The 27,740-nt window shown below is 37.9% G+C and overlaps 1 protein-coding gene across 4 annotated transcripts; it reads left to right on the top strand.

Annotated features, from left to right (window-relative positions):
* The first annotated feature begins 514 nt into the window (after positions 1-514).
* On the top strand, positions 515-26,837 carry SF3B1 (splicing factor 3b subunit 1). 4 transcript variants are annotated; one of them, XM_081323080.1, is made up of 25 exons: positions 515-640; positions 4,833-4,999; positions 5,200-5,301; positions 6,222-6,336; positions 8,115-8,194; positions 10,400-10,567; positions 10,877-11,114; positions 11,598-11,810; positions 12,252-12,373; positions 12,740-12,937; positions 13,027-13,128; positions 13,468-13,647; positions 14,308-14,394; positions 14,661-14,931; positions 15,644-15,789; positions 15,873-16,019; positions 16,615-16,740; positions 17,341-17,562; positions 20,738-20,920; positions 21,015-21,126; positions 21,214-21,334; positions 22,789-22,920; positions 23,552-23,824; positions 25,110-25,326; positions 26,163-26,837. In XM_081323080.1, the coding sequence occupies exons 1-25, from the start codon at positions 613-615 to the stop codon at positions 26,319-26,321; spliced, it is 3,909 nt and encodes a 1,302-aa protein (XP_081179206.1). In that variant the 5' UTR covers positions 515-612; the 3' UTR covers positions 26,322-26,837. The 4 variants fall into 4 exon arrangements, with proteins under 4 accessions (XP_081179206.1, XP_081179208.1, XP_081179209.1 ...); XM_081323081.1 differs by lacking the exons at positions 515-640; positions 4,833-4,999; positions 5,200-5,301; positions 6,222-6,336 and adding an exon at positions 6,380-7,801; XM_081323082.1 differs by lacking the exons at positions 10,400-10,567; positions 10,877-11,114; positions 11,598-11,810; ... (15 more) ...; positions 25,110-25,326; positions 26,163-26,837 and having other exon boundaries at positions 6,521-8,142.
* Positions 26,838-27,740: the final 903 nt, after the last annotated feature.

Genomic DNA, 27,740 nt, shown 5'->3' with positions numbered 1-27,740 from the left:
TTCAGAATAAACTCATCTTTACCCCAGCTCTGTGTCCGTCTCTATGTGAAGCACGCGACTTTACATCATGTATGTTATTTTTAAAAAATATATTGCACATTTATCCATGAATAGATCCCGGTCCATATGCAGACAGAAGCGGAGTCCCATCATTTAGGCCTTGCTATTAAGGCACGGTGCAGCTGTTGCCTCCTTAATTTCACACTCAAAAGCAATCGAGGCTCCTCAAAACCTCCTGTCGCCTTTGAACAAACGACACCGCGTTTAAAAAAATTACCTCCGATTCAAACACTCATCCAGCAAAGTCAGGATCAAGAGCCCAACACCTTAGCGTCACATCTCTTGATTGGACCGGGAAATAAAAGCTTGGAAAGTCTCGTTTAAATAGCAACAAACCTATTCGTTTTGCCACCTATAAAGACCTCTGTATTTTTAACCTAACGGATACTTTTTCGGGACACACTCGCAACGAGCGGCCTTCCGAGAAGCAGGAGAAGGATGGGGTTATATATCCCTCGCAACCCCGCCCACTAGCGGAAGTTGACGTCGTTGCGAGACGGCGCGCGGCGCCCCCTTCCATCTCGCTTCCCGTTTTTCTTCGAGCTCCACAAAATGGCGAAGATCGCCAAGACCCACGAAGGTAAGGAAACGGTCGTGGCACTCCACGTTTCGCCCGCGCCCCTTCTGGCCGCGGCTCCTCGCCTTCCCTTTCAAAATGGTCGCCCGCCCTCTCGAGAAAGGCGCAGGGTGGGAGGAGAGCCGGGCGGTGAGCGGCCGGGTCTCCGGCGGGCCCGGGCCTGCGCGTAATGGCGTCGCGGGACGATCTTCTCCGGCTTGCGCGTCGGTAGCGCCGAGGGGTAGGCCTGGAGGGCGGCTAGAGAAGTTGGGTGTGAGTCGGAAAGCGAAGGGCGTTAAGATGGGCCCGTAAGATACGAACAGCTGTTTCTTTCCCGCTTCGAAATAAAGCGCGCACCCTTCGGTGCCAGCTCGCGGGATTAAAAAGGGGAGCGTTTTTGTTCGTTCAACGACGACGGTTCTATTTTACAAGAATGTTTTAGTATGAAACTGCGCGACTGTAGAAAAATGTGCGAGAATGTGTAGATTCAGGTTGACATAGGCCCGTTTTCTCCCTTAATAATATTGGGCGTCTGACGAAAGATAGCCTACTTGGAGGGGGAGCTGGTTGTTTAACGTAGGACTGTTAAAAGGTGCGAAAGGTTTACCAAAGTAATCTGCAAGAGATAAAAGACATGAGAAAGCTCAAAGTATAGGAGTCTGTGGTTACGGTTTTGAACTAGGATGAAGAGACCCAAGTTTAGATTCACTCATAACTGTGGAAGCGCTCTCACGATAAATCATTGTTTAGGGTTACTAGGTGTATGATTTAATCTTAGTACACGTATTAAGCGTACTTTATTTAATAAATCGGTTTACTAAGATCATGACTTGCTCTTAATAAATGTATTAAACATACTCTACCTCGCTGGGTTGTTACTGTTGAATTCTTGGAGGAAAAAAAATAAAGATCTAGCAAGTTAAGTCAACATACCTGTACTTTGATCCTTCTGCCTTTCTGAAGCAATTGTAAGCAGTAATAAGGCAAAATATTATTTGTACGGTATCTGTTATGTGAAGGTAGCCAGTTTGTAACCTTCGTGTTGTAGGAATATAATTTGCAAGTGTAACTTGGGGCACATTTGGTATTCTCCACCTCTTCAGTGGCTTTTGTTAAGAGAGGACCTTGCAGCTCTTTTTATATTTTTCCTGCCTGGGTTATTTATGAGCTTTCTATTTCAGATTGGCTTGTTCTTGTCAGTAGAAAGTTTAAGATGTATCAATCAAAAAACTAAGTTGAACATCTTAGTTGTTGTTTTTTTTAGATAATGAGGTAATGGGTTTTTCACTTTAAACTACACATTATGTCATGAATGTTGGTTGATGAACATTGAACAGTGTTAAAGGTTAAAGGTTAAAGAAAAACTAGAAATTATGTAATTAGAAACAATTAAGTGAAAAATTAAGTGAAAATTCAGTGTTCCCATTAGGTAAAAAAGGAACTGTTATTTATGTAATGGGGAAAATAATCCAAAATAATTATTTAACAATTAGTTATCTACTAATTATAGCAGTCAGTAAATGTACCACATAATATATATTTTAAAATTAGTGCCATATGGGTAGAACTGATAAGAAGATATTTCATCATCTCCCCCCCCCCAAAAAAAAAGTAATTTAAAAATTTGAACTGGGAAGTATTTTTCATGGCATTAAGATTTCTGGAAATGGTACATCTATATCAGGCATGTCAAACTGGATGTGTCATGCCGAAACCTTGCCCACCCCATTGTCGGCAATGGGGGAAAAGTCCCAATATGTCATGAGTTTGACATGCCTGATCTATATACTAGAGTAGGTCAGGATGTGAAAACAAATGGAGGAAAGGACCCAAGACAACTCTTGCTTTTTAATAAGTTGCTCTGTTCATATTCAGAGTTGGATAAAAATAACAGTGCATTTATTGAAATGCCTGGCTATCCATAGCTAGATATTAGTTGCTAGATGCCATGTATTTGTTATTTAAAATAGTGTATTTGCATATCACATTAAGCAATAACTTTAAGAGTTCCTGCTTAACCGGCATTGATCAGAATGGCAGGGTATTTTGCTCAGGTGCTTCCATTAGGCTGTTGCTGTCAGCAGGATAGATTGAAACCAATCAGCCAAAGTGTAGTATCTATGATGTCTGAATTCAGACTTCTGATTGGTTCCAGTCTTACAAATCAGAGTTGAAAGTCAGGAACAAAGATTCTAAAATGAATTCTAAGAATTAAAGTGATGCAAGCATAGCCTTTATTTATAGAAGTGTGTTTCTTTATGTTCTTAATGTTTTTTTCTCAATTCAGTGGAAATAAAGTCCTGGCATATAATACCTTCTCTGATAAGTTAGAAGACCTTTAAGCTTCCAAACATTATCTGTAACTTTTTTGATAATATAACCCATTATTTTGTTCTAAAATGTCATTTTTACATTTTTACAAAATTGGAATATTGGTTACCAGTAAGCCAGTTGTTTGTTGTGGGGAGAGTTACCGGTACTTAAATTTGCCAATATTTGAGACCCAGGCCGGGCAGCGGGGTGAGCTTCTGTTACGTGTCTCAGTTTCTGCCAGCCTAGCAGTTTGAAAGCATGCAAATGCAAGTAGATAAATAAGTACCACTTCAGTAGGAAGATAACACATTCCGTGCACCTTGGCATATAATCATGCCGGCCATGTAACCATGGATGTGCCTTTGGACAACACTGGCTCCCTCAGGTAGGAAACAAAATTGAGCATCGCCCCTTAGAGCTAAACATGACTGGACAGGGAAAACCTTTACCTTTTTCACCTTGCCCTACTTGTTGAATGATATGCTGAAGAATGCTGTTAATTAAGAACTGGACATATGTGCTGTCATTCTTTTGTACATAAGAACAAATTAAACTTTTTCTCTCTTGAAAAATGTATTTTTGCATTAATAATAATAATAATAATAATAATAATAATAATAATAATAATAATAATAATAATAATTTTATTTATATACCGCCCTTCTCCTGAAGGACTCGGGCGGTGAACAGGGCAAGCATAAAAAATACAGAGATACAAAAGTTAAAAAGGATTAAATATATGCCCAACTAAAAACAGTAAATACAAATATTAAAATAACAATAAATGGATGAATATGGAACTGGAATATATGCCAATATAACCTGGTTTAAGCAAAATACGGTTTGACATAGTATCATTGAATACATTTGGTTAGAACAGAACGCATTCCCCACATAATGTGAAACTTAAGTTTTCTCTAAAAATGCTTTAATACTTGCTTTTCCTATGCATGGAAGGGAGAGTGAGCTGACAGTATAATCCATGACTTATTAACTGTAAGCATTTAATGTATAGAGCAGGCAGGGGTCCCCAACCCCCGGTCCATGGAACCGAACTGGGCCATGGCATGCCAGCAACAGGGCCGCACAAACAAGCAAAACCCCATCTGTGGGATACAGGCAGCACACAAAACCACACCCCCTCCGGTCCACGGAAAAATCTCTCTCCAAGTAACTGGTCCCTGGTGCCCAAAAGATTGGGGACCTCTGGTATAGAGTGCTAGAAGGTGGATAGTTCCTGCTTTCCAACTCAAAACCTTAAAAAAGAGGGTAGAAAAACTAGGAAATGTTGAGACCAGTTCCTAACATGTTGGTATTTCCACTCTCTAACAATGCTAAAAATGCTGCTGTGGGACACCCAAAACCGATAATCCTGCAACACCATAACAAAAAATGGATTCTGTTAGACTTCTTTGAGAAAGAAAAAACCGTAACTTGTATGTGATGAATAAATGTAAGAGTTTTTTCCTGGCTGTTTTTTTGTGTTTCCAGACAGTTGTCTGACTCAGGTTAGAGTGTAATTACACTCTGTCATCCAAAAATTCATTATGGTTTATGGAGTCACACAAACCAAATTTGACTGGGAATAAAGGTAAACTTCTAAAAATCAGGATTAAGTGGCAGAATTTTCCCCAGAGAATAGTTGTGCATTTGATGTTTTTCTAAGCATATTTATATAATTATTCTTAACACCAAGGTGTGTATTAGGACATTTGTCAAATTATACATTTAAATGAATCTTACCCATAAATAGTATGTAAGTTCTCAAAATCAGTTTGGCCAAGATTCACAAATTAAGTGGAGAAAAGATAAAGGTTATAGAAAAGGTCAATGTAATTGCTTTCAGTATGTTTATAAAATTGTTCTGAAATGTATATAATATTGGCTTGTAACTTTTTCACAGATATTGAAGCACAGATTCGAGAAATTCAAGGCAAAAAAGCTGCACTTGATGAAGCTCAAGGAGTTGGCCTTGATTCTACAGGGTATTATGATCAGGAGATCTATGGTGGAAGTGACAGCAGGTTTGCTGGATATGTAACTTCAATTGCAGCAACTGAACTTGAAGATGTAAGTGTAAACTAAGATGTACTTATTTTAATTAGTAATAGCACAAACTGCATTATTTAAAGACTTCATGGATTCAGTTGTTTAACAGTTATGCTTAAACAGTTCAATTTAATTTTTTTAAAGAAATCGAATTATTTTAGTACAAAAATATATTCAGTATAAATATTGTTGATGTCTCCTAACCATCTTTATTTATGTAGGATGATGACGACTATTCTTCTACAAGTTTGCTTGGCCAGAAGAAGCCTGGGTATCATGCACCGGTGGCATTACTTAATGACATACCACAGTCAACTGAACAGGTGAATTTTTGAATATATTAATGCAATAACATACAGAGGTATTATATATATATATATAATAAATATGTAGAGCGTTGGCAGCACCTGCGCCAAGGAAAAAAAAAGAACGCAAGGGTCAGTTGGGATCAGCAGAATACAGTGGCCTCTTTATCAGCTATCCTGTGCAGGGCATCCAAAAGACCAAAGATGGAAGGAGTGTGATAGGTAGGGGAGGAATTGAAGTGGAGGCTGTTTGTGCAGGACAAAACAAATGTGAGGTCTTTGCCTAATGACTGCATGGTCCTGGCTTAATAACCACAGCAGGAACTGCCTCCACTAGGAGGTATGGTTTTATGATTTCATTTAATGTTCCCTTCACTTAGCAACAGAAATCCTGGTCCCAAATATGATCATTAAGCAAGGACTACCTCTGATCGAGATAATTTATATATAGACAAGATTCCTTATTTAGTAGAATATATTTTGATGGATCTGGGCACTTCATGCACCCGGGCCACATCTGGCCCTTGGGTAGCCTTGTCCGGCCCGTGTCAGATCAACTGGAAATTAGAAATCAAATATAAATAGTATGCGATTAACATAATACAACTCCGGTACTAATCACTACCCTTTTAGACTGTTGCAGTGTTAACTATAGCAACATGAAGGGTTGTTTTTTTAGCAGAAATTGTCTTCAGTTTGTCTATCTCCCATCTTTCCCCTGGTTCTCCAGAATGTCTTTCAACACTCCAGAACAGATTTTGAATATGATAGAATAGTCTGTTCCAGTGGTTTACACCTCTGTAACAACAGTAGAATGGTGCTTTTGAATGCAACCATGGAAATGTTCTCATTCAGCAATGCTTTTTTTATGTTGGTGGGGTTAAGGGAGAACCTTTACCTGCAAATTTTATTGAGAGTTGTATTTATCTCACTTTTAGTATGATCCATTTGCTGAACATCGTCCACAAAAGATTGCCGATAGGGAAGATGAATACAAAAATCGGAGACGGATGATGATTATTTCCCCTGAACGTCTTGATCCTTTTGCAGATGGTAAATTATTTTAATTTTTCACTCAGTTTTATCAGTTTTGTTTCCTTAAATTATCTTTAGCCCTTTGATTTCTGTTGGCATGCTTGAAAATTCAGGAGTTTTAGTTTATACACTTTGAAAGTTGTTTGAAATCATAGTTTGCCATTTGTTCATCTTTTATAATACAGATTTTCTTTCCAGGTAGAAGGACAAGAAAATAATGAACCATTGCCATAGAAACACAAAGGGTTAAAGGTTTTTCTTTTCTTATTGCTTGGTTATATATGCTGTACTTTGAGTGATTTTAATATTTAGTGCTCAAGAATCTTCCAACTTACTGGATGCTTTCAATCCAAAAGTAGAATATAAAGAATCACTGCTTTTAAAATGGTACCTAACAAACCGGAGCAGTTGATTCTCTTGATTTTGAATTTTCAAGAAGTTAAGCTTAAGCGAAACAAAAGTAACATTTAAGAACATTCGTTACTTTTAGCAGTTCAGATATATTCTGATAAATTTTATAAACTTAGTGCAAGGGGTATCTGTGGGCCTGATGGAAACTTTCCTTGGGTGAGTTAGTTTGACAAGGAACCTTAGAGCACCTGTTAATTAAAACTATAACTGGTTGCAGGTTTTTGTAAATTAGCATTTCAGCCTGCATGAATTAATAGGGATATGGATTTTACTTGCTTAACTGTCATTGATATAAACATGTATTGTCAGAATTCACAGGCCCATACTAACTGTCCTTAATTTCTTTCCTACAGCAGTACTGCTATATGCCAGTCCTGTCTGCATTCTTAAGGGTGCAGTTCAACACATCCTGTGTAGATAATGGTGAAAAAGTATCCCAAAGGAAAGTCCTATCAAAGCTAGTGTCAGAATGACACTGCCAATTGGGCACTGATGTTCAGCATAGCAAATGTATTAAGAATTTTATTTTGACCTAAATACTTATGCTATACTACTGGTATAGCCAATCTGCACTTTAAAAATAGTGCTTCCTAGATAAGATTGTTACTATATGGCTGGGCTTCTGTAAATATTTGAAGTTAGAATAAATTTCAAGGTTCAAATTAATATTTATGATGTGGGGAAAGACTTTGCCTGTGAGTATCCTTATGGTAAAAACAGTGTACTGCAATCAGTTCACAGTTGTAATTATACCTTCAGAATAAGTGGGGGGAGAAATTGGGTGCTCTTAAAGTGAAGCCCTTTTAACATGCCTCCACAGAGTAAGAATCTGGGGTTCATTGTCCAGATTCATCAAACATATACACTGATCTGTATGATGAAACAATTTGAGTTATTTAGGTTTACAGTAGTACGTGTAGTCAGATATCATAGGCTTTATCAGCTTGAACAAGGTAATGTGTTGATTATAAATATCTTTCCAAAGTGTTACTAATGGTAAAGAGATAATTTTCTAGGCTTCTATTCTGCTGCTTGAAGTCAGAACTGCTGATGGAGACAAAGGCACGAAAGTGTACGTATTCCGGATTAGCAACCCAGGAACCCATCACTTCTGAAGACTTAACTGTGCTGTCATTTTATCATTCTTATCTCCTTTAAAATATTTGTTTTAAGCTGTTGTAGTTATGTTTGTGTTCAAACAGGTTAAATTGATCAGCAAAGTGAATAAAAGTAAGATACATATAATTTCTTAAAAATCAGTCAAAATATTAAAATTAATTGATTTTGAAATAAAATAAAGTTAGATTAGAGCAGTTTTAAAAGCCAACTTTTCTGCTTTTCCTGCACTTATTATGCTTTTGTCCTGTTGCTGTTCTCTTCTGCAGGTGGGAAGACACCTGATCCTAAAATGAATGCCAGAACATATATGGATGTTATGCGTGAACAACATTTGACAAAAGAAGAGGTTAGTAGGTTACGATTGTTATTCTTAAATTTCAGTTTTCATTTCTCTTAGGCAAGGCTTTTTTTAGTTCATGGCATGTTGAGGCAGTCCTGAAGAACCACTAGTATTGATATCTCCTTTTGGTGTATTTCCTCTCTGCTTAATGACCACTACTTAGTTCCTGCAATGCTTTGGAAACAATACTTGAAAACATTGTAGGAAAATTTAATGATAGGCAACACGGAGAGGTCCTTTAGGGCAGAGGACCCCAACCTATGGGCTACTGGGCAGTGGCCTCTTGGCCACCAGGCTGTAAGAGTGGCTGGCAACTCGTGTTGGTGCTAGCCTTGTTGTGAGTTTTGTGCCGGCGCTAGCCTTGCCGCAACCCCGGCGCTGGCAGCCCCATTTGTAGAGTGCACATGCTCGTGGCCCTGTTCGCACGCACGCACAGCTACATTTGCATATATGCGCATGCATACATAAAGGCGCCTGCCTCTCCGTTTCTCACCAGGCCACCAACCCAGAAACGTTGGAGACCCCTAGTATTAAAACTTATCAAAATCTAAAATATGAAATACAGAGGGCAATTCAGAAATAAACCTCCTTTTGGTTACCAATGACAGACAATCGCAAATACAGAACATTTATTATTACATTACTTTTTGACATAATTGCCATTCAAATTGAGGCACTTGTCGTAACGTCTTACAAGGTTTGAAATTCCTTAGTAATAATCGCTCGGCACCAAATCTGGTCTAGGGGTGGGGGTGATCAAAAATCCCAACGGAACTGCTTCAAAAGTATTTGGGTGTGTCTAGCAGTGTGCGGGTGAGCATTATCATGAACCAACACCACACCAGAAGTGGTCCCATAGAAAATCCTGCCAAATGTGAAGATGCCAAAGGAGTACTGCTAGTATAGTTTGTGGAGCGTGGTTCGTCCATCAGTTCAGAAGTCCATTGTGAAACATTAAGAAAATACAGACGAGCCATCCATAACAAGCATTGGGGCATGCTGAGCTCCGGTGTGGGGTTGGTTCGCCTGCGCACCGCTAGACGCACCCAAGAACTTTTGAAGCAGTTCCGTTGGGATGTTTTTGATCACCTCCCTATAGCCCAGATTTGGCACCGAGCAACTAATAGTAAGGAATTCCAAACTTTGCAAGACATGACAAGTGCCTCAATTTGAATGGCAATTATGTCGAAAAGTAATGTAATGTAGTTTTCTAATGTGTGTATAATAAAAGTTCTGTATTTGTGAGTGTTATGTCATTGATAACCAAACAGAGGGTTATTTCTAAATTGCCCTCGTATATAGTTAAATGAACATTTAAAAGCCTGGAGGACTGCCTGGCTCAACAAGCTGATTAAAAATTTTGGCTTGATGTTGTACATGAAGGAGGCTGATTTGTCTGCTGAATAGATAATGCTTTGCCCAGGCCCACTTTAACTCATGGTTCACATTCTCATAGTATATATAAAGAGTTGTCGTTTGGCGTATTGTAAGTTCATAGACGCACGCACACATGGACATACATAGTTCGTGAACTGAAGTACATAAAGCATGTTTCAGCCACATATGTAAATATAATTTGGGCATAAATTATTCAGATAAATACTTGTTCAGATAAAAACAGTGATTTGCTCTAGCCAGGAAATAATGTGATAATTTGGAAACTGGACCAATATGTTCTGTAGTTTGTTTCACATATGCCACTCTCTTTCATTATATGGTTTGGGTCTATTCATTTGGCTATATAGGTAGTCGTCCCTTAATGGTAATGGGACTAGAATTTCTGTTGTTAAGCAAGGACATGCTGCTTAGTGGCAGCAGTTCTGGTACTTCCAGTTGCCATTTGTTAAGTAAATCACCATTTGTGACAGCTTCCCCATTGACTTTCTTCTTGGAAGCCAATAGTGAAGGTCTCAAATGATGCTCACATGACCATGGGGAGACTGACTAACGTAAGTAGAAGGACTGGTTGTAAATGCCACTTTTTTTTCAGCACTGTTATGAGTTTGAACAGCGGCTGAATGCTGCTTTAAAGGAGGATCATCTGTAATTTATTAATACCAATAATTAGAAATGCTCATCTGTAGAAACGTATTTAACCCTACACCCCAAATTAAAATGTGGACCCACTTGGAAGATATGAATGTACTAATAACTTGGTGAACTTATTTTTCTGTTCACAGTATTTGAGACACAATCTTTTCTCTTTAACAGAGAGAAATTCGACAGCAACTAGCAGAAAAGGCTAAAGCTGGTGAACTTAAAGTCGTCAATGGTGCTGCATCCCAGCCACCATCAAAACGCAAACGGCGTTGGGACCAGACTGCTGACCAGACTCCTGGTGCCACACCTAAGAAATTGTCTAGCTGGGATCAAGCTGAGGTAACATTTTAATCCATATTCTATTTTTTTTATTCATTAACTTTGAATCTGCCAACTTGGAAATAAAATATATAGTGCTCAACAGATATCTCTTTCAAGCACGGACGATGTTCTTTTGTGACATTTGTAAATTAATCCATCAATGCAAATGAATCTGCAGGTCTAAGCCTCAACATTTTTAAGAAGAAGAATGTATCCTGTCATTTGAAATAGACATAAGACTGTTGACTGAAAGATACGATAGATGTCTTTTTAAAAAGATGATATCTCAGAATACTTTTTCTTTAAACCCTATTTTGTTTTATTCAGACACCTGGACATACTCCGTCATTGCGCTGGGATGAAACACCTGGCCGTGCAAAGGGTAGTGAGACACCTGGAGCAACCCCTGGATCTAAAATATGGGATCCAACTCCTAGTCATACACCAGCAGGAGCTGCAACACCTGGGCGTGGTGATACACCTGGTCATGCAACCCCCGGGCATGGAGGGGCAACTTCCAGCGCTCGGAAGAATCGATGGGATGAGACTCCCAAAACAGAAAGAGGTATTCTTTGTGGAACGTAATAAAATACGTTTAATGTATTAATCAGTAAATTAGTATATTATGTTTAGCAGGTTATCTAATTTCAAATGAGGCTAACTTTTTATTTGGTATGCTGTTGGAAAGCTTTTGAGTTTAGGAGTTTTTATTCTATTAACTTGATTTGTCCCCCTAGTTCAAATAAGCTTTAGCTATATCTTTGATAACATATTGATACTTAAACTGAAAGTTGAGTGTAATAACCTAATAAGCCACTTTTTTAAAAACATGTATTTCAGGTACATTGATGGAGAAACAGGACAATGTTGCATACTAGTATGCTCTCTGCAGATCAATCCTGGAAATTAAAACTAATGACCCATTGCTTGGTTTTATTATTATTGTGGATAAACCTGAGATTAGGTGGTTAGATACAAGTACTGTGAAATTTTTTACTTCCACTTGTGAACTGAATTCAATTTTAAATGGTTGGATTTTGTTTTCCAGATACCCCAGGACATGGGAGTGGATGGGCAGAAACTCCTCGTACTGATCGAGGGGGGGATTCCATTGGTGAAACGCCAACTCCTGGAGCAAGTAAAAGAAAATCACGTTGGGATGAGACACCGGCAAGTCAGATGGGTGGCAGCACCCCTGTATTAACACCAGGCAAAACACCAATTGGTACACCAGCTATGAACATGGCAACACCTACACCAGGTAATTTCAGTTGCCTTAACAGCCAAAAACCTAGTTACGTTTGCTAAATTCCGAGGTATTATATGAGAAGTGATCTTTTGCCAGTAGAATTTTCGTTATTCTTAACAATAAAGCGCACGTGCATGCATGTGCTCTGCCCAACATTTGCCTTGAATAGGAACCTACCTGAGCATTCTGGAAACAGAAAAGGGAAAGTAGGGAACAAATGAAATCCTATTCTGTAATCATAATTGCTTAATATTGAACTTAGCCCGAATATCCGTCGTACTTACTAATGTTTCATATTTGTGCTTTACTCAAACTTCATAGTTATCTGGTGAAGTTAAAGCATTTTTGGAAACATAACTGCTTATAACAATGGCTTGAAAACTTTGCCAAGAATTTTTTAAAAATATGCACGTTGTCTCCAGGTACTTAATATATTGAATATATTCTTTATAGGGCACATAATGAGCATGACTCCTGAACAACTCCAAGCCTGGCGATGGGAAAGAGAAATTGATGAAAGAAATAGACCCCTTTCTGATGAAGAGTTGGATGCTATGTTTCCTGAGGGCTATCGGGTAAGGAATAAGCCTTGTACAATGATAACACCTATCTTACAAGGTTCTTGTTTTAGGAAAACATAGGGAATGCTGTATAAATCACTTTGAGCTTCTAGAACAAGGGTGTCAGACTCCATCGCATGACGTATGACGTATCATGACACTTTTTGCCTTTGCGAAGGCAGGGTGGGCATGGCCTGTGCATCAGCCCGCGGTTGTCAGTTTGACACCCCTGTTCTGGAACAAAGGCAGTGTATAAATTAACAAATAACAAATCTTAACAAATAAACTATTGCTATAAAAAAGCTCCAAAGTTTTCCATTTTAAAGTATGAAGTTCCTTTTTACTTCTGTAATGTGACTGTATGCTTATTTGTCCATTCAGGTTCTCCCTCCCCCAGCAGGTTATGTTCCAATTCGTACTCCAGCTCGTAAACTTACAGCAACACCAACCCCCTTGGGTGGTATGACTGGATTCCACATGCAAACAGAAGACAGAACTATGAAGAGTGTCAATGACCAGCCCTCAGGAAATCTTCCTTTCTTAAAGCCAGATGACATACAGTATTTTGATAAACTACTGGTGAGTTCTTTGGACTGACAGTGTTGTGTTCCTTGGTGAAGGAATTCAGGTAAATATACATTAATCTTGTACATATATGACAATTACAGGTTGATGTTGATGAATCAACTCTTAGTCCAGAGGAACAGAAAGAAAGAAAAATAATGAAACTGCTTTTGAAGATAAAAAATGGCACCCCTCCAATGAGGAAGGTAAGATAAACTACTTCTATATCAATGGCATTTTCCTTTTATCCCCACTTTTGGTTCATTTTTTCTTTTCTTTATTCCCAATTGCTTTCAGCTTTGAGGGTGTGTGTTTGTGTGTGTACGTACATACATACATACATACATACATACATTTTATTAAAAAGCTGTTCTTCTGAAATATGCTTGTTTACATTTCATAACTAAAATGGTTCCAATGTAGAAATGCACTGTGGTGTCAAATGTAACAGAAATGCAACTTTATAATTGATTATTTGGCTTGGTGGAATTTTGGAATGAGCAGACTATATATAATGCTATGCTTTTTTTCTTCTGCTTCCATAGGCTGCTTTGCGACAGATTACTGACAAAGCTCGAGAGTTTGGAGCTGGCCCACTGTTCAATCAAATTTTGCCCCTTCTGATGTCTCCAACCCTTGAAGATCAAGAACGCCACTTGCTTGTTAAAGTTATTGACAGGATCCTATATAAGTTGGACGATTTAGTCCGGCCATATGTGCACAAGGTTTGTGTCTCTGAATATAGTATTTCAGTGTGTTACATACTTGATCCGAAGCCCACAATTTTAGAACAGATGCTTGCCTGTTGTAAAGTCATAATTGTAACTGTATTCTGCATGTAAATGTAGTACAATACTGGCTATAATTGCTGTGTAACACTATTCTAGGATATAGGATTTCATGTGCGGTTTTGATTCAGACACTTTCCCCTTCCCTCTCCTTTCTTCCAAATGACAGAATTAGCATCATGTAAAAACTGAATTTTGATTATAAGCTTTTTTTTAAAGTGCTAGGGGTTGGTAGGGGTTTTTTAACAATTGGTTAAATGTATCATTTTAATAGGCTAAGACTTGAGATAATTGAACCATAATTTCTTCCATTCTCCAGCCATACAAGCAGGCAAGCCACAGGTTTTAAACAATCCTTCAAAGAATTCTTTAGTATTACCTATGAAATGCTGTCTTGTTAAATGATTAGTTCAGATGGTTTAAATATATATGTGGTATGCAGTTTTCCAAAACTAACCTTTAAGTGGAATTATAAGACCATCAAGTGTTTATCTTACAAGAGACTGCGGCTTCATTTGTGCTTGCAAAGTTAATATTACATTATTTGTATCAAACATTAATTCCCATGAGTTTTAACTTTCATTAAATTTCTTTTAGATTCTTGTGGTCATTGAACCTTTGCTGATCGATGAAGATTACTATGCTAGAGTGGAAGGCAGAGAAATAATTTCCAACCTGGCTAAGGTAATATATTTTTCTAATCTATTGCGTTGATATTAACAGAAATTAGCTTAGAAGCGGAGGAACAGATGTGCCAAATGGTTGTGTACAATTTAAATTGATTTATAGATATACACACAAAATTGAGCTGTTAACAGTGAGAATGTTTCACCTGACGCCATATTCTATCACTGAAAAGTAACCAATAACGTCAAAATATGGAACATGGGTGTTTATAGTTTTGGGTTTAAGGTTGGATTAACAGATTCTTATGTTTTGGATCCATTCAGGCAGCTGGGCTGGCAACAATGATCTCTACTATGCGACCTGATATTGATAACATGGATGAATATGTTCGTAACACAACAGCTCGAGCTTTTGCCGTTGTTGCTTCTGCCTTAGGAATTCCATCCTTGTTACCGTTTTTAAAAGCTGTGTGCAAAAGCAAGAAGTCTTGGCAAGCTAGACACACTGGCATCAAGATTGTGCAGCAAATTGCTATTCTAATGGGTTGTGCAATTTTACCCCATCTCAGGAGTTTGGTTGAAATTATTGAACACGGTAGGTGTGTTAAATGTGTTAGTTATACAGTGCTGTTGTTCTGTAACTATGGAATTGAATGATTTAGAATTGGATGTTAGTAATCTGTAACAAATGAAATAGATTAAAGCAATCTTTTTTTCTATTTCTTTTGAAATGTAGTAGAGTCTTTACATTTAAGAATAAAACTTACAGTTGATCTTTATCCAGTAAGAGAAGTTGTCTGGACCTCCCTTATTTAATAAAATAAATTAGATGTTCTTTTCCTACTAGGGAGCAGGAAAAGAACATATAACACTATTTAATATAAATTTGATTTTCTTTATCTGTTGCTTTAGCAGGAAAATGCTAAAAAGCAGGCAGAACATTTATTAAATAAGGAAAGTTCATACAACTTCTCTTACTGTTTTCAGAGAAAGGGAAAGTGTTTTCATTGGGGTTTTTTCAGACAAAGGAACTGCTCTGCAGGGTTAATAATTTAGAATAATTTTTGAGATAATATTTGGTAGAAAGTCGGCAACTTTCCTCAAAGCCTACTAGATAATGGCAGCTTTGGATGAACATGGCAGCAGATGGAAAGTCTGCAACAGTTATTTAGGTCTTATAAATTTTGGGATAGACAGACCAGCAGCAGAGGCTTTGTGAGTTTTTAAAAATGGCAGCTTAGTTACAAATTTTCCTTTCACTATAATAAGTCTGAAATATAGAACAAACTTATGTATTTGCTTTGCAGGCTTGGTGGATGAGCAACAGAAAGTACGCACTATTAGTGCTTTAGCCATTGCTGCTTTAGCTGAAGCAGCAACCCCATATGGCATTGAATCATTTGACTCTGTTCTAAAGCCCCTCTGGAAAGGCATACGTCAACACAGAGGAAAGGTATGTCTGATTTAACATCAGTCAGGTAATATTAGTTAACAGATGGTGTTATTTATAATAATAATTGTTTTATATATTTTTAGGGTCTGGCTGCTTTCTTGAAAGCCATAGGTTATCTTATTCCACTTATGGATGCAGAGTATGCCAACTACTATACCAGAGAAGTAATGCTAATTCTTATCAGAGAGTTTCAATCTCCTGATGAAGAAATGAAGAAGATTGTGTTGAAGGTACGTGAGTATATTTGAACATGGAAGAATTTGTTGGATTCTGCTTTGTTCTGCTGGTAGAAGCCTCGCCATCAGGAGGTAGAGAAAAATATGACTCCGAGATGCATAAAAGTAGAGAGGTATATATAAATGTAGTGGTAAAACTGTGTGAACTTCAGTTTCTTAATAAAAATATTCATGATTAACACCTACATTTTAGCTGAAGAATTAGACGTCACAATATTAAAAGTATGTTGATATGTTTCTGTCCATTATCGAAATAATGCTGAAAGAGATTCTGAAATAAAGCTATAGCAGCTTTTTAAAATTGGCTAATAAAATAGTTGAGCTGAATTTTGAACTAGTTGGTTTCTGAGGAGATTCTAAAGATTGTTAATGTAAATATGAGAAGCTTAAAAGGCTCTGGATTTTGCTAAATTCGCGGCTCTGCATTAGTATAATCACTACATGTAATGCAAAAACATTCAGTGTTGCCCATTCTTGCTGTAATGCTCTTCCAAATAATTATTTGAGATGCATACAGCACACTTGGTAGAATAACATTTTTACTTTCTGGAAAATTTTACACTAGCTTGTCTTTTTTTTTTTTTTGCAGGTGGTAAAGCAATGTTGTGGCACAGATGGTGTTGAAGCAAACTACATTAAAACAGAAATTTTGCCTCCGTTTTTCAAGCATTTCTGGCAGCATAGAATGGCATTGGATAGAAGAAATTATAGACAGGTATTACTATTATTGACACCAGTACAGTAAGCAAATTTTAGCAGAAATTCCTAATAATTACATTGAGTAGAATATAGATAAAACTAAAGGGTGCTTATTATTTGACAAAATTTAATTCCAATTGCTAGGAAGTGGAATTGGGAACATCTATTGAGGTGGTTTAACAGAGATAATCAGCTTAGAATAGGGTTGTCAAACTGCCAGCCCGTGGGCCAGATGCGTCATCCAGAAGCCATGCCCACCCCATTGCTGGCAATGGCAAAACAGTCCCGATACATCTTGCGCTGTCACGTGATGTTGCCAGTTTGACATGTCTGGCTTAGAAGAAAGATAAAAAGGAATAAATAACTGTGCACCTGATATTTATATATTCTAAAGGGGAAGGAAATGAGGGGGGTGTCCCCTCATGTTTTACTTTATGATTGGTTACCTGTTACATGACAGTTAATTTGTGATAGTATCTAGTGTACTTTTCAAAGATCGAGATTTATCCATTTTGCCTTTATCCTTAATGCATTATTTTTGTTTGGAAATGTAATTGAGATGGTTCCAGATTTCTAAATTGATCATTGATTCCACAAACTTTTGTGTTCGTTGTAGTTGGTTGATACAACTGTGGAGCTTGCAAACAAAGTTGGAGCTGCCGAAATTATTTCCAGGATTGTGGATGATCTGAAAGATGAAGCTGAGCAATATAGAAAAATGGTTATGGAAACTATTGAAAAGATCATGGGGAATCTGGGTGCAGCTGACATTGACCACAAGTTGGAAGAACAACTTATTGATGGTATTCTGTATGCTTTCCAAGAACAGACTACAGAGGTATATGAATAAGGGATATTTTGGATTCAGATTCAAGTCATGACAAGTATTAGGAAATGTTGGAAAGATATCAAATATTTATGCCACCAAAAGTTTCTTGATTGTTGCAGATGGCAAATCTAATAAATTTTAGAGATACACAAGGTCTGTATAATGAGATAACATTTCATCTCTCATTAGGGCTATGCTTGGACTGAGATAAAGTATTCTGTTCTCCAGTAAATACTCAGCATCTTTTTTGTGATGGGAAAGAGCCCTCAGATTTTCTTCATCTAGTACTTACTGCTTTTGGTTTCAGCTTAGTCCTTTTTTTTATAATAATATTTTAATTTTCTAATTTTACATTTAGGTATTTAAAAAGCAAATCTCAAGTTACAACATCAGATATTTCTTCTCTTTGTCCCTTAACATTTACTGTCTTGTATTCAAGCTAGTATAGTTCTAGTTATATCAACTCAATAAAAACATTATTACATTTATCAATAAATTTTTAGCGTATACAAATCTTAATTACATTCAGTCTTCATAAACCATATCCTGTTATTTTATTTTTACCCAATTTTTAGTTTCTCGTCAATATTCCAATTTAATCTTTGATATTTATAATTTTCAGGCTTTGGACAACCAAGATTTCCCTTGTCTCAGTTCATAACAAAATATAATATCCAAAATACACATTTTATCTATTTGAATGTAATGATGTTCTATTTCCTAAAAGTTATCTATTTCCCACCACATTAAATCATCTACTTAATAATACAATGTCCCCTTTAATAAATCAGAAGCATTATGTATATTACCTTGGTTAATCAATAAATCGAAACATATTCATAAATTAATTTCTTTTCCCTTTTAGGTCTAATTTTTAAATATGAAACAGATAAAATCCTTATTTTCAACTAATTTCCAAGTATTTTAAATCTAATAACCAAAATTCCCCTTTAACCCTCTAATTATTAATATGAAATCCCCTCTAATAAGTCAAAACCCCAATTTTCTTCAACCTTAGTCTGGCTTTCATCCTTTGCCAACTAGGCTTTCATATCAGTGCTTTTAGATCGTCAAATAGATCTCCCTCTATTATTATATATGTTATTTGAAATAAAGGAGACCATTTAGTTGTCAGTTTTCTCGAAGGACTAGCCCATTTGTATTTGTTAAATTGTCTCCCTGTTATTCCAGTTCCTCATGCTTGCTCTGATATATTTGTCTTCCATTCAATCTGTTCTTTCTCAAATTTCTTTTGATTTATATAGAAAGTCATTTCCATTTTCAGTGTTGTCACTTCCTTTTCTGGATTTTTTATCAGGTGTGTTTGTTGGTCAAATGAGTCCTCTGTCTTAATATTTGATTGTCCCACTTCTTCTGTTATCTTCTGCATTGTTGGTTCTTTGGTTGTAGTCACAAAGTTTGGATTTGTGTATCTAAGCTTGATCTTTTATGTTAGGTCTTATTTTATCACAAGGTGAAAGAATGGTTTCATGTAATGCTTTCAACATGGAAAGAATATTTTCCTGGTCTTCATCTCTTTCACGTGTTTATAAATAGTCTTTCTAGTAAAAGTTGTTTGTCAAGCAAGATTTTATAGTCCCAAGGTATTTCAACATCTCATATAGTGACCAATATTCCTCAAATAAAGAGATAGGAAAGCAATTTGCCACATATAACTCTGAGAGTCAGTAAAGGTTTACATTCACAGTTCAAGTAGGCTGGTTATGGCACCCAGCTGTTCTCTTACAGCTAAGTCTCTCACAGGTTGTGCCAAAGTCAAAAAAATCTTATCTAAGGTCTGGGCTTCAAGCCAAGTCTCTTTTGGGAACTAACAACTTGTAATACCAGACTTCGCCACAAGATGTCACAGATGCCATTTAAGGTTTTTTAAGTCCAAAATTTTTCTAATCCCTTTTCCAATTTTTTTCTTTTTTATAGGCAAAAACAAGAGTCTCCAGTAAAGGAAAAATTTTGGTCCCCAGGTTTCAGGAATATATAAAACCAATTAGATTAAAATAGTTCTTTTAATTCTTTGATTCCCCTGGGTAGTCAGACGCCACTATTGTTAGAGGGTGGGATAGAAATCCCCTTCCCTCTCTCCTCAAAGGGGGAAAGATATTTTGAGCAGCTTTTACAGGAAGAGAAGGTACTTAGGGTAAAGAGAAGATCAGATCTCACCCAGTTTCATCCGCATTGCTTTCAAAGTGCTTGATAGTGAGTTTGACTTCAGCTGTCTGCAGCCTAATGACAGGCCATATTGCTATGGCCGGTCTTTGCTCTGCCAGTTTGGAGGTCTGCCCCGATCAAGCAGGAGGGCTACCGCCCTCCCGCGATCAAGCAGGGGTCCCCTCCTTGCTCATCGCCCCTACAGGACGACTTTCGACCCTTTCTAGGGTCCCCAGTGAAGGGAAATCAGACATGGAAGATGGAGCTCACTTTCCAAACGTCCGCGGTGGCTGCGGTGGCAAACCAGAAGTCAGCTTAGTCCTTTTTTTCAATAAAATAGTATCAACATTAAAATTTTCAAATAGAAATAGCCTTATACCAAATTCTCTCTTTGATGGGCTCTTTGCTAAGCACTCTCAAGACGGAATTGATCTATTTCAGTATAAGGGCTGGAGTTAAGTTGTAGAAAATTCTTCTTTTATTAACATTTTGCTAATGTATTAGATGACTGCAGTTCTAGTACTTGCAATATTTCTTGCTTGTCAATTCACTTCAAAAGATGAAGCCCAGAATTTAATCTTGCCAACTCTGCAAATAAGCCTGGCTGCAGCCATTTTCCCTCCTCATTTGAGGGGATGGATGGGGCTTGCCCAGGTGGTTTGCTAGTCAAAACAATTGGCTGTCCCGTGGGAACCAAGGTCATCTGTTACTCCCGACCAGGCACTGGGTGTTGTATAAGAAAGCCCGCCAATTGCATTTATTGGGGAATGTAGTCACATAGTTTTGCAGGTGGAAACTTTATGCTTTGTAACTGGGGAATTGTTATGGGATATTCAGACTTGGTTTCACTTTTGACCATGCCTATGCTTTGTAATTAATAAACATGTTCTTTGAGGAATTTCCAAGCCTCAGAATTCTGCTTTATTTGTCTGTTGGAACCATGACAGCCAGATTGTGACAATAAAAATCACAACTGTCAGATAATATTTTAACACTGTTCTATTTTTTTTATTGATAGGACTCAGTGATGTTGAATGGCTTTGGTACAGTGGTAAATGCTCTTGGCAAGCGAGTGAAACCATACTTACCCCAGATCTGTGGTACCGTGTTGTGGCGTTTGAACAACAAATCAGCCAAAGTGAGACAGCAAGCTGCCGACCTGATATCTCGTACTGCAGTTGTCATGAAAACCTGTCAAGAGGTATTCACTGTTTGCTATCTTCTTCCATAAACATCTGCTGTTGGTTTAAAGTTGTTGGATTCTAAGTATATTTTTCTTTGTCTTTTGGTCCTAGGAAAAATTGATGGGCCACTTGGGTGTGGTATTGTATGAGTATTTGGGTGAAGAATACCCTGAAGTACTGGGCAGTATTCTAGGAGCTCTTAAAGCCATTGTGAATGTCATAGGTAAGTACGTGACTTATGGTTAGAATGACATTTTTACTTTGAAAAACAGAAATGGATATTAAATGTATTGTTTCCCACATTTAACAGGTATGCACAAAATGACTCCTCCAATTAAAGATCTGCTGCCAAGACTCACGCCTATCTTGAAGAACAGGCATGAAAAAGTACAAGAGAATTGTATTGATTTGGTTGGACGTATTGCAGACAGGTAAATTCATTTCTAGCACAACATCATAAACTGTTAAATATGTTTTACAAATAAAAAGACTTCTTAAAATGAATTCATGCAGGTAATCTTTGACTTACAACAGTTCATTTAGTTGTAATGCACTGAAAAAAAAGTGGCTTAAGACCATTTTTTTCAACTGTTGCAGCATCCCCAATGGTCACATGATTAAAATTCAGATGCTTGGCAATTGACTTATATTTATGATGGTTGCGGTGTCCTGGGGTCATGTAATCACCTTTTGCAACCTTCTGACAAGCAAAGTCAGTGGGGAAGCCAGATCCCCTTAACAACCATGTTACTAACTTAATGACTCTGCGGTGGTTCTTGTAACAACTGTGGTAAGAAAGATTGCAAAATGGAGCAAAACTCACTGTCTCACTTAGCAACAGAAATGTTAGGTTCAATTGTCTTAAGTCTAGGACTACCTATACATAGTTTATGAAATCTGTTTCGATGAAGACCATGTGCCTACTACATTCCACCGTTGCTTTTCCCTCAAAATTTAGCAGTGCATTTCAAAGATACAGAAAATTTCCAACTTGCTGACTGACTGCCGTATCTGTCCAAGAGAAGTCAGGACAAGGCTGCTCTCCTTCCTAGAAATCCCATCTTATTCAGTGCCTTTCTCTGTCTAGAGGAAAGCACAGAAAGACTTTAGCATAAAGAGAGTGACTGCATCTGTCAGGATAGAGAATGCCCTCTTGAAGAGGTGCTTTGGTTTAGAGCAGTGGTGGCGAACCTATGGCACGCGTGCCAGAGGTGGCACTCAGAGCCCTCTCTGTGGGCACGCCCGCCACCACTGCCAGCAGCTTGCCCAGGTCCATTAGGCCGCCGCCCGGAGCAGCAGCCCTACCCAACACAAAGGAGGCGAAGCAGCCAGCTAGCAAGCTCGAGTAGAGGTGGTAGAGCATGCCCACGCCCAGCAAGCCAAAGGCCACCCCGAGCAGGGGAAGCCAGATCCCCATCGGCGCCATGGCCCCCCAGGCCCAGCTAGGATTGCATGCCTCCCTCCCATCTATGCTGGGCCTCCTGTCCACCACCCCACCCACCAGCGACCCCCTGGATCTTCCCCAACCCTGCCCGGCCCCTACAGGCATCCCCCCCATGAGCAACATCGAGGTGGCCATGCCTACTCCAGCCACGCCACCCAGTCTGCCATGACAACTGCAGCCATGCCCACCCAGTGGGCCACACCCCCATGCTCCCCCCCCCCCGAGGGCACCACAATGCTGAGGCGGCCCTGGCACTTTGTGGGTTGTGGTTTGGGCACTCGGTCTCTAAAAGGTTCGCCATCACTGGTTTAGAGGTTAGGGTTTGGGGGAAGGAAGCCCTCTCTGTAGATGATACCTGATCTCCACTATTTCGCTTAATTTGGCAAGCGTATTTAAATGTTCTTTATTACTGTTATTAATACCATTTCCTCTTTCTTCCAGAGGGGCAGAATATGTTTCTGCAAGGGAATGGATGAGGATTTGCTTTGAATTGCTTGAGTTGTTAAAAGCACATAAGAAAGCTATTCGAAGAGCTACTGTGAATACATTTGGTTATATTGCAAAAGCTATTGGGTAAGTATAAGCTTCCTGTACTGGTTTGTTTAAATGGGGAATGAAAAGTTAAATGCTACAGTTAACACCACTGTGATTATATCTATTTGATTGCTAGTGGTAAGACATTCTGACATTAAACATTTCTCCTAGCTTAGATTTTGTGTGTTTATTTGGAAATGAACTTCTTGAGCATTTAAATAGAATCTAACATCTGAACCAGAAGAGGGTATTTAATGTAATCTTGTGACAGAATTAGAAAGAAAAAACTAGAGGAACAGAATGAGAAGAGGAATTACGTTAGCAGTTAAAAAAAAAACCTGATAATCTGGCTGCACATTATATGTAATAAAATTCTGGATGGATGAATTATAAGCAATTAGAATTTTTACCAAGGGAAATACTGTGTATCAGAAATTTATCACATGAACTCCCCCATGATTATTGTAAGCTTTTGTAGTAATTACATATAAAGTTACTTATTTAGTTACTCATGATTTTGTAAGTTTACTCTTTTCAAACTTTTCTGTCAACAAAACTACAAGAAATCTTTTCTTGAGAAGGATTAATTGTGTGGATAAGCAGGCAGGTAGCCAGGCAGATAGATTTCTAACTCTGATTCTCTAACATTTTTATCTTTCCCTTGTTTTAGACCACATGATGTGCTGGCAACCCTGCTAAATAATTTGAAAGTACAAGAACGACAAAACAGAGTGTGTACAACCGTGGCAATTGCTATTGTGGCTGAAACCTGTTCCCCTTTTACAGTACTGCCTGCACTTATGAATGAATACAGAGTTCCAGAGTTGAATGTTCAGAATGGTGTATTAAAATCTCTTTCTTTCCTATTTGAATATATTGGAGAAATGGGAAAAGACTACATTTACGCTGTTACCCCTTTACTTGAAGATGCTTTAATGGACAGGTAATTTTTCCTCTCCACACTATTTTTTGTTTCTTTTGCTCTTACTTGTCAGGTTATAGTAAACCTAGTAAATATTAAGCCAATTACTTAGGTTCATGATTGTGACGGTGCGGAAGGACCACAGAGATCTCCTCATTGAGATGTGAAATTCTTGAGATAGCTGAAAAATGTGGTTTTCTGTTTCTTGGACATGAGGAATATAAATATATGTAATAATTAATTTTAGGCCTCCTTTATGTATTTAAATAAATGAATCATTACTATATTGGAGAGTTATTCTATAGTATATTGCTTTTGTTTAAATGCTGCAATTAGAAAGGTCTGGAGTTAAATAATCTTAAATGATCATCTTCCTATTATATTCCTTTACCCCAACAGTAGAAGGGAAATGAGAAAGAGACAGTTCCTTTCTTACCCTTATTTAATTATTTGAATAGAAATTCACCTCCAGAGCACATTTAGGTGCTGGATAGAGGGTGTCTCTGTCGATATGGTTCCTTCTACACTGGTTGTGTAAGTAGAAGAGAAGTGAGGGTAATGATAAGAGTGCTTTGTTCTTTGATGTTCCTTTTATTCTCTACCCGTCCACCTATCTATCCCTGTCTTTCAACCTATCTGAGCTGGGGGAGTCAGCTCATTGGGCTGCTGAAGTGCTGCTGCCCCCTCTTGAGTTTTTCTCTTTTTGATACAGCTTCTTATGCTGATCTGTTTTTAGAAATTTGGTTGACCTGGCAATAAGCCTTGGTGGAGCAGTGGGCTAATGCCTCCTTAAGTAACACCAGCTGCCTGCAATTAGTGCAGGTTCGCATCCCACCAGGCTCAAGGTTGACTCAGCCTTCCATCCTTCCGAGGTAGGTAAAATGAGGACCCAGATTGTTGGGGGCAATTAAGCTGACTTTGTAATAATGCCGCTTGGGTGTGTGTGTGAAAGCCCTAATAAGCAGGCATATACATAGAATGAAGGCTACTGCTAAGCTTGTAAGCCGCCCTGAGTCTTCGGAGAAGGGTGGGATATAAATGGAATTAAAATAAAATAAAATAAATAAATATTTCTCTCCTTTTTGTGGTATTGAAGCACAATTTTGACGTTGAGTCAAAAGGGAGGAAAATTACCCTGCCAGCTATCAACCCCAAGACTATTGGAGAGAAAAGGATGAAGAGTCGTGTTTTGATACTGAAAGATTTTATTTTATCAAATTAGAACAACTACTGACAGGAAGAAAGAGACTAGAAAAAACAAATAGGGAGCAAGTTACTGATAATGCCTGTACAATTTCTTTTTCAGGGATCTGGTTCACAGGCAAACAGCTAGTGCAGTCGTGCAGCATATGTCTCTTGGAGTATATGGGTTTGGCTGTGAGGACTCTCTGAATCACTTGCTAAATTATGTGTGGCCCAACGTGTTTGAAACATCTCCTCATGTCATCCAAGCAGTTATGGGAGCACTGGAGGGCCTAAGGGTGGCTATTGGACCTTGCCGGATGTTGCAGTATTGTTTACAGGTAAGTTGGATAAAAATGCCTGCCTAGGCTTCTGAATAATTTTTTAAAAAAATATTAAATCAGGAAAATTATTTAATTGAAGACTATCCTATAGCTGTCCTAAAGACTTCTTTATATTGAACTCTGGAAAAGAATTGTAATGTAGCAAGATTCCATGTGTATGGTTTGTGAATGAATATAATGAAATCCTCTAAGATGATTCATATGATAAGAAATAATCATCTAGCTTGGGCAATGATACATTTGCCTTAATAAACAGAATAATTACTTTAATAAAACACTACATAATAATAATAATAATGAACCTTTATTGTCAAAGTACAACATGTGTACATTGAGATTAGCTGAGCCTCCCCCCCCCCCCCCGCTCTCTCCCCCCAACACACAGTGACAACAAACCCTCCATCCTACCACACCATGTGAACCAACTACACCACACACCGGCCTCCCAAGTCAATTCTGCATAAATTCACAGAGATTATGTCCCATTTAAAAGCCTAACAGTTTTTTAAACCACACAGTATAAAATCAACTGATAGGATTTCTCTGCAGAATTTCATTTTGTTTGCAATTAAGCAGAAAGGCGATGGCTACATGTAAAAACTTATGCATCATTGTAATGTGGCTTTTGCAACTCCCTTCTTGTGGTCTATTATGTAAACTGTTTCTCAAAGGTTTTGCCAATTATTTCTGGGCAGGATGAGCTAGACAATATAGATCAAACTGAATAACCCAGATTTCTGACATGTCATAAAATGCCATTTCTTTGTAAATGATCAGTAAGTAAGATGATTCACTTAAGTGCAATTTAATTTCTGGTTCTATTCTTTTCCTAGGGTTTGTTTCACCCTGCCAGAAAAGTCAGAGATGTGTACTGGAAGATTTATAATTCTATCTATATTGGTTCACAGGATGCTCTAATAGCACATTATCCACGAATCTACAACGACGAAAAGAATACCTACATTCGTTATGAACTTGATTATGTCTTGTAATTTTATTTCTCATTTGTTTTGTGTTCAATAGACAGCTATTCCATATTTGGTTCAGATCTGGTGATGTACCATTTTTAAGACACTGCAGAGTATCTTAGAATGGTCAGAGGCAGAGCTTAGAAATCAATAGCATGATTTTTAAATAACATGTCTTTGTTTTGGTGTTAAAGCCAGTAGTGACCAAGAACACAATGATTGCAGAGAATATGGGGAGGGGGGGGAAGCTTATTGATGAGGATTTAAGATTCTATTCCTTGTGTTTAAAGGGGCTGTTTGAGAAATAAACATTTGTGTATAAAATATTAATGGTTATTTGTGTGTGAGCATTTTTGGGCAGGGAGACATATAATAAGTCTCAGATCATCAAGCAATTTATGTAAAAAGGTGGCATATTACATTTTAATTGTCTTTGTCATACCCTAGCTTTTGAATAAATAAGAAACGTTCACATTTTGATTGTTGTGTCTTTATCCTGAAAAAGCACTTGTTATAAAATTTGCTTTTGTACTGAACTGCCTTGAGGTTTGGGTCTTTATTTTTTCTTTTCTCCATCAGATATTTTCGTATGATATGTCCAGTTTTCTTCCATTATGACTTGTTCTCCTGAAGCAGTAATGATTTCAAAATTGGATAATGAATTTTGAAACACGGCTGGATTATACATTAAAACAGGTGTATATGTGGTGTTAAAATGTTATTGGGAGGCTATGTACTATATGTAATGTTAAGTGAGTAAGCATTACACCAAATATCCACCAGCAAATTTTATTGTGGCTGGTCATGGTAGCATTCTTGTTCAAAAGGGGCAAATGGCACAGATGTCTAACTGATGATAGCAGCCATTGTATGTGGGAAATGGAAAGACAGCACATTTCAGGCCCACTGTAAAAGAAAAATGAATCCTGTGGTTAACAGATGCCATTCAAATTGTCATTTTGTGGCTGCTGTTCCCTCATAACTATTTGGAGATTGGAAAGAAAAATTGACAATTGATTAGCAGACATTCAGTTCAATTTCAGATGACATTGCAAACCTGGGGTTTAAATGGGATGCCTGTTCTAGGCTCACACATTGTGGTAACTTTAATCAAGGGTTAGCACAGGAGAAAGCATTCATTTGTTGGTCTGGGACAGGGGTCGGCAACCTTGGCTCTTTTATGACTCGCGGACTTCAACTCCCAGAATTCCTGAGCCAGCTATGCTGGCTCAGGAATTCTGGGAGTTGAAGTCCGCGAGTCATAAAAGAGCCAAGGTTGCCAACCCCTGGTCTGGGACAACACTGTTAATTTATAAGCAGAGGCTGCAGCAAGCCAGATGAATACGTGCAGTGAAAAATTGGGATTCATGCAATATTTATGGAACCTCCAATGCCACATTTTTTTAAAGTTGTCTTGATTTTCTTTAAACATGCCAGAATCTT

This window comes from Vipera berus (genome assembly GCF_964194415.1).
Source record: "Vipera berus genome assembly, chromosome: 1".
NCBI classification, from domain to species: Eukaryota; Metazoa; Chordata; class Lepidosauria; order Squamata; family Viperidae; genus Vipera; species Vipera berus.
This window is presented reverse-complemented; position numbering and strand designations above follow the sequence as displayed.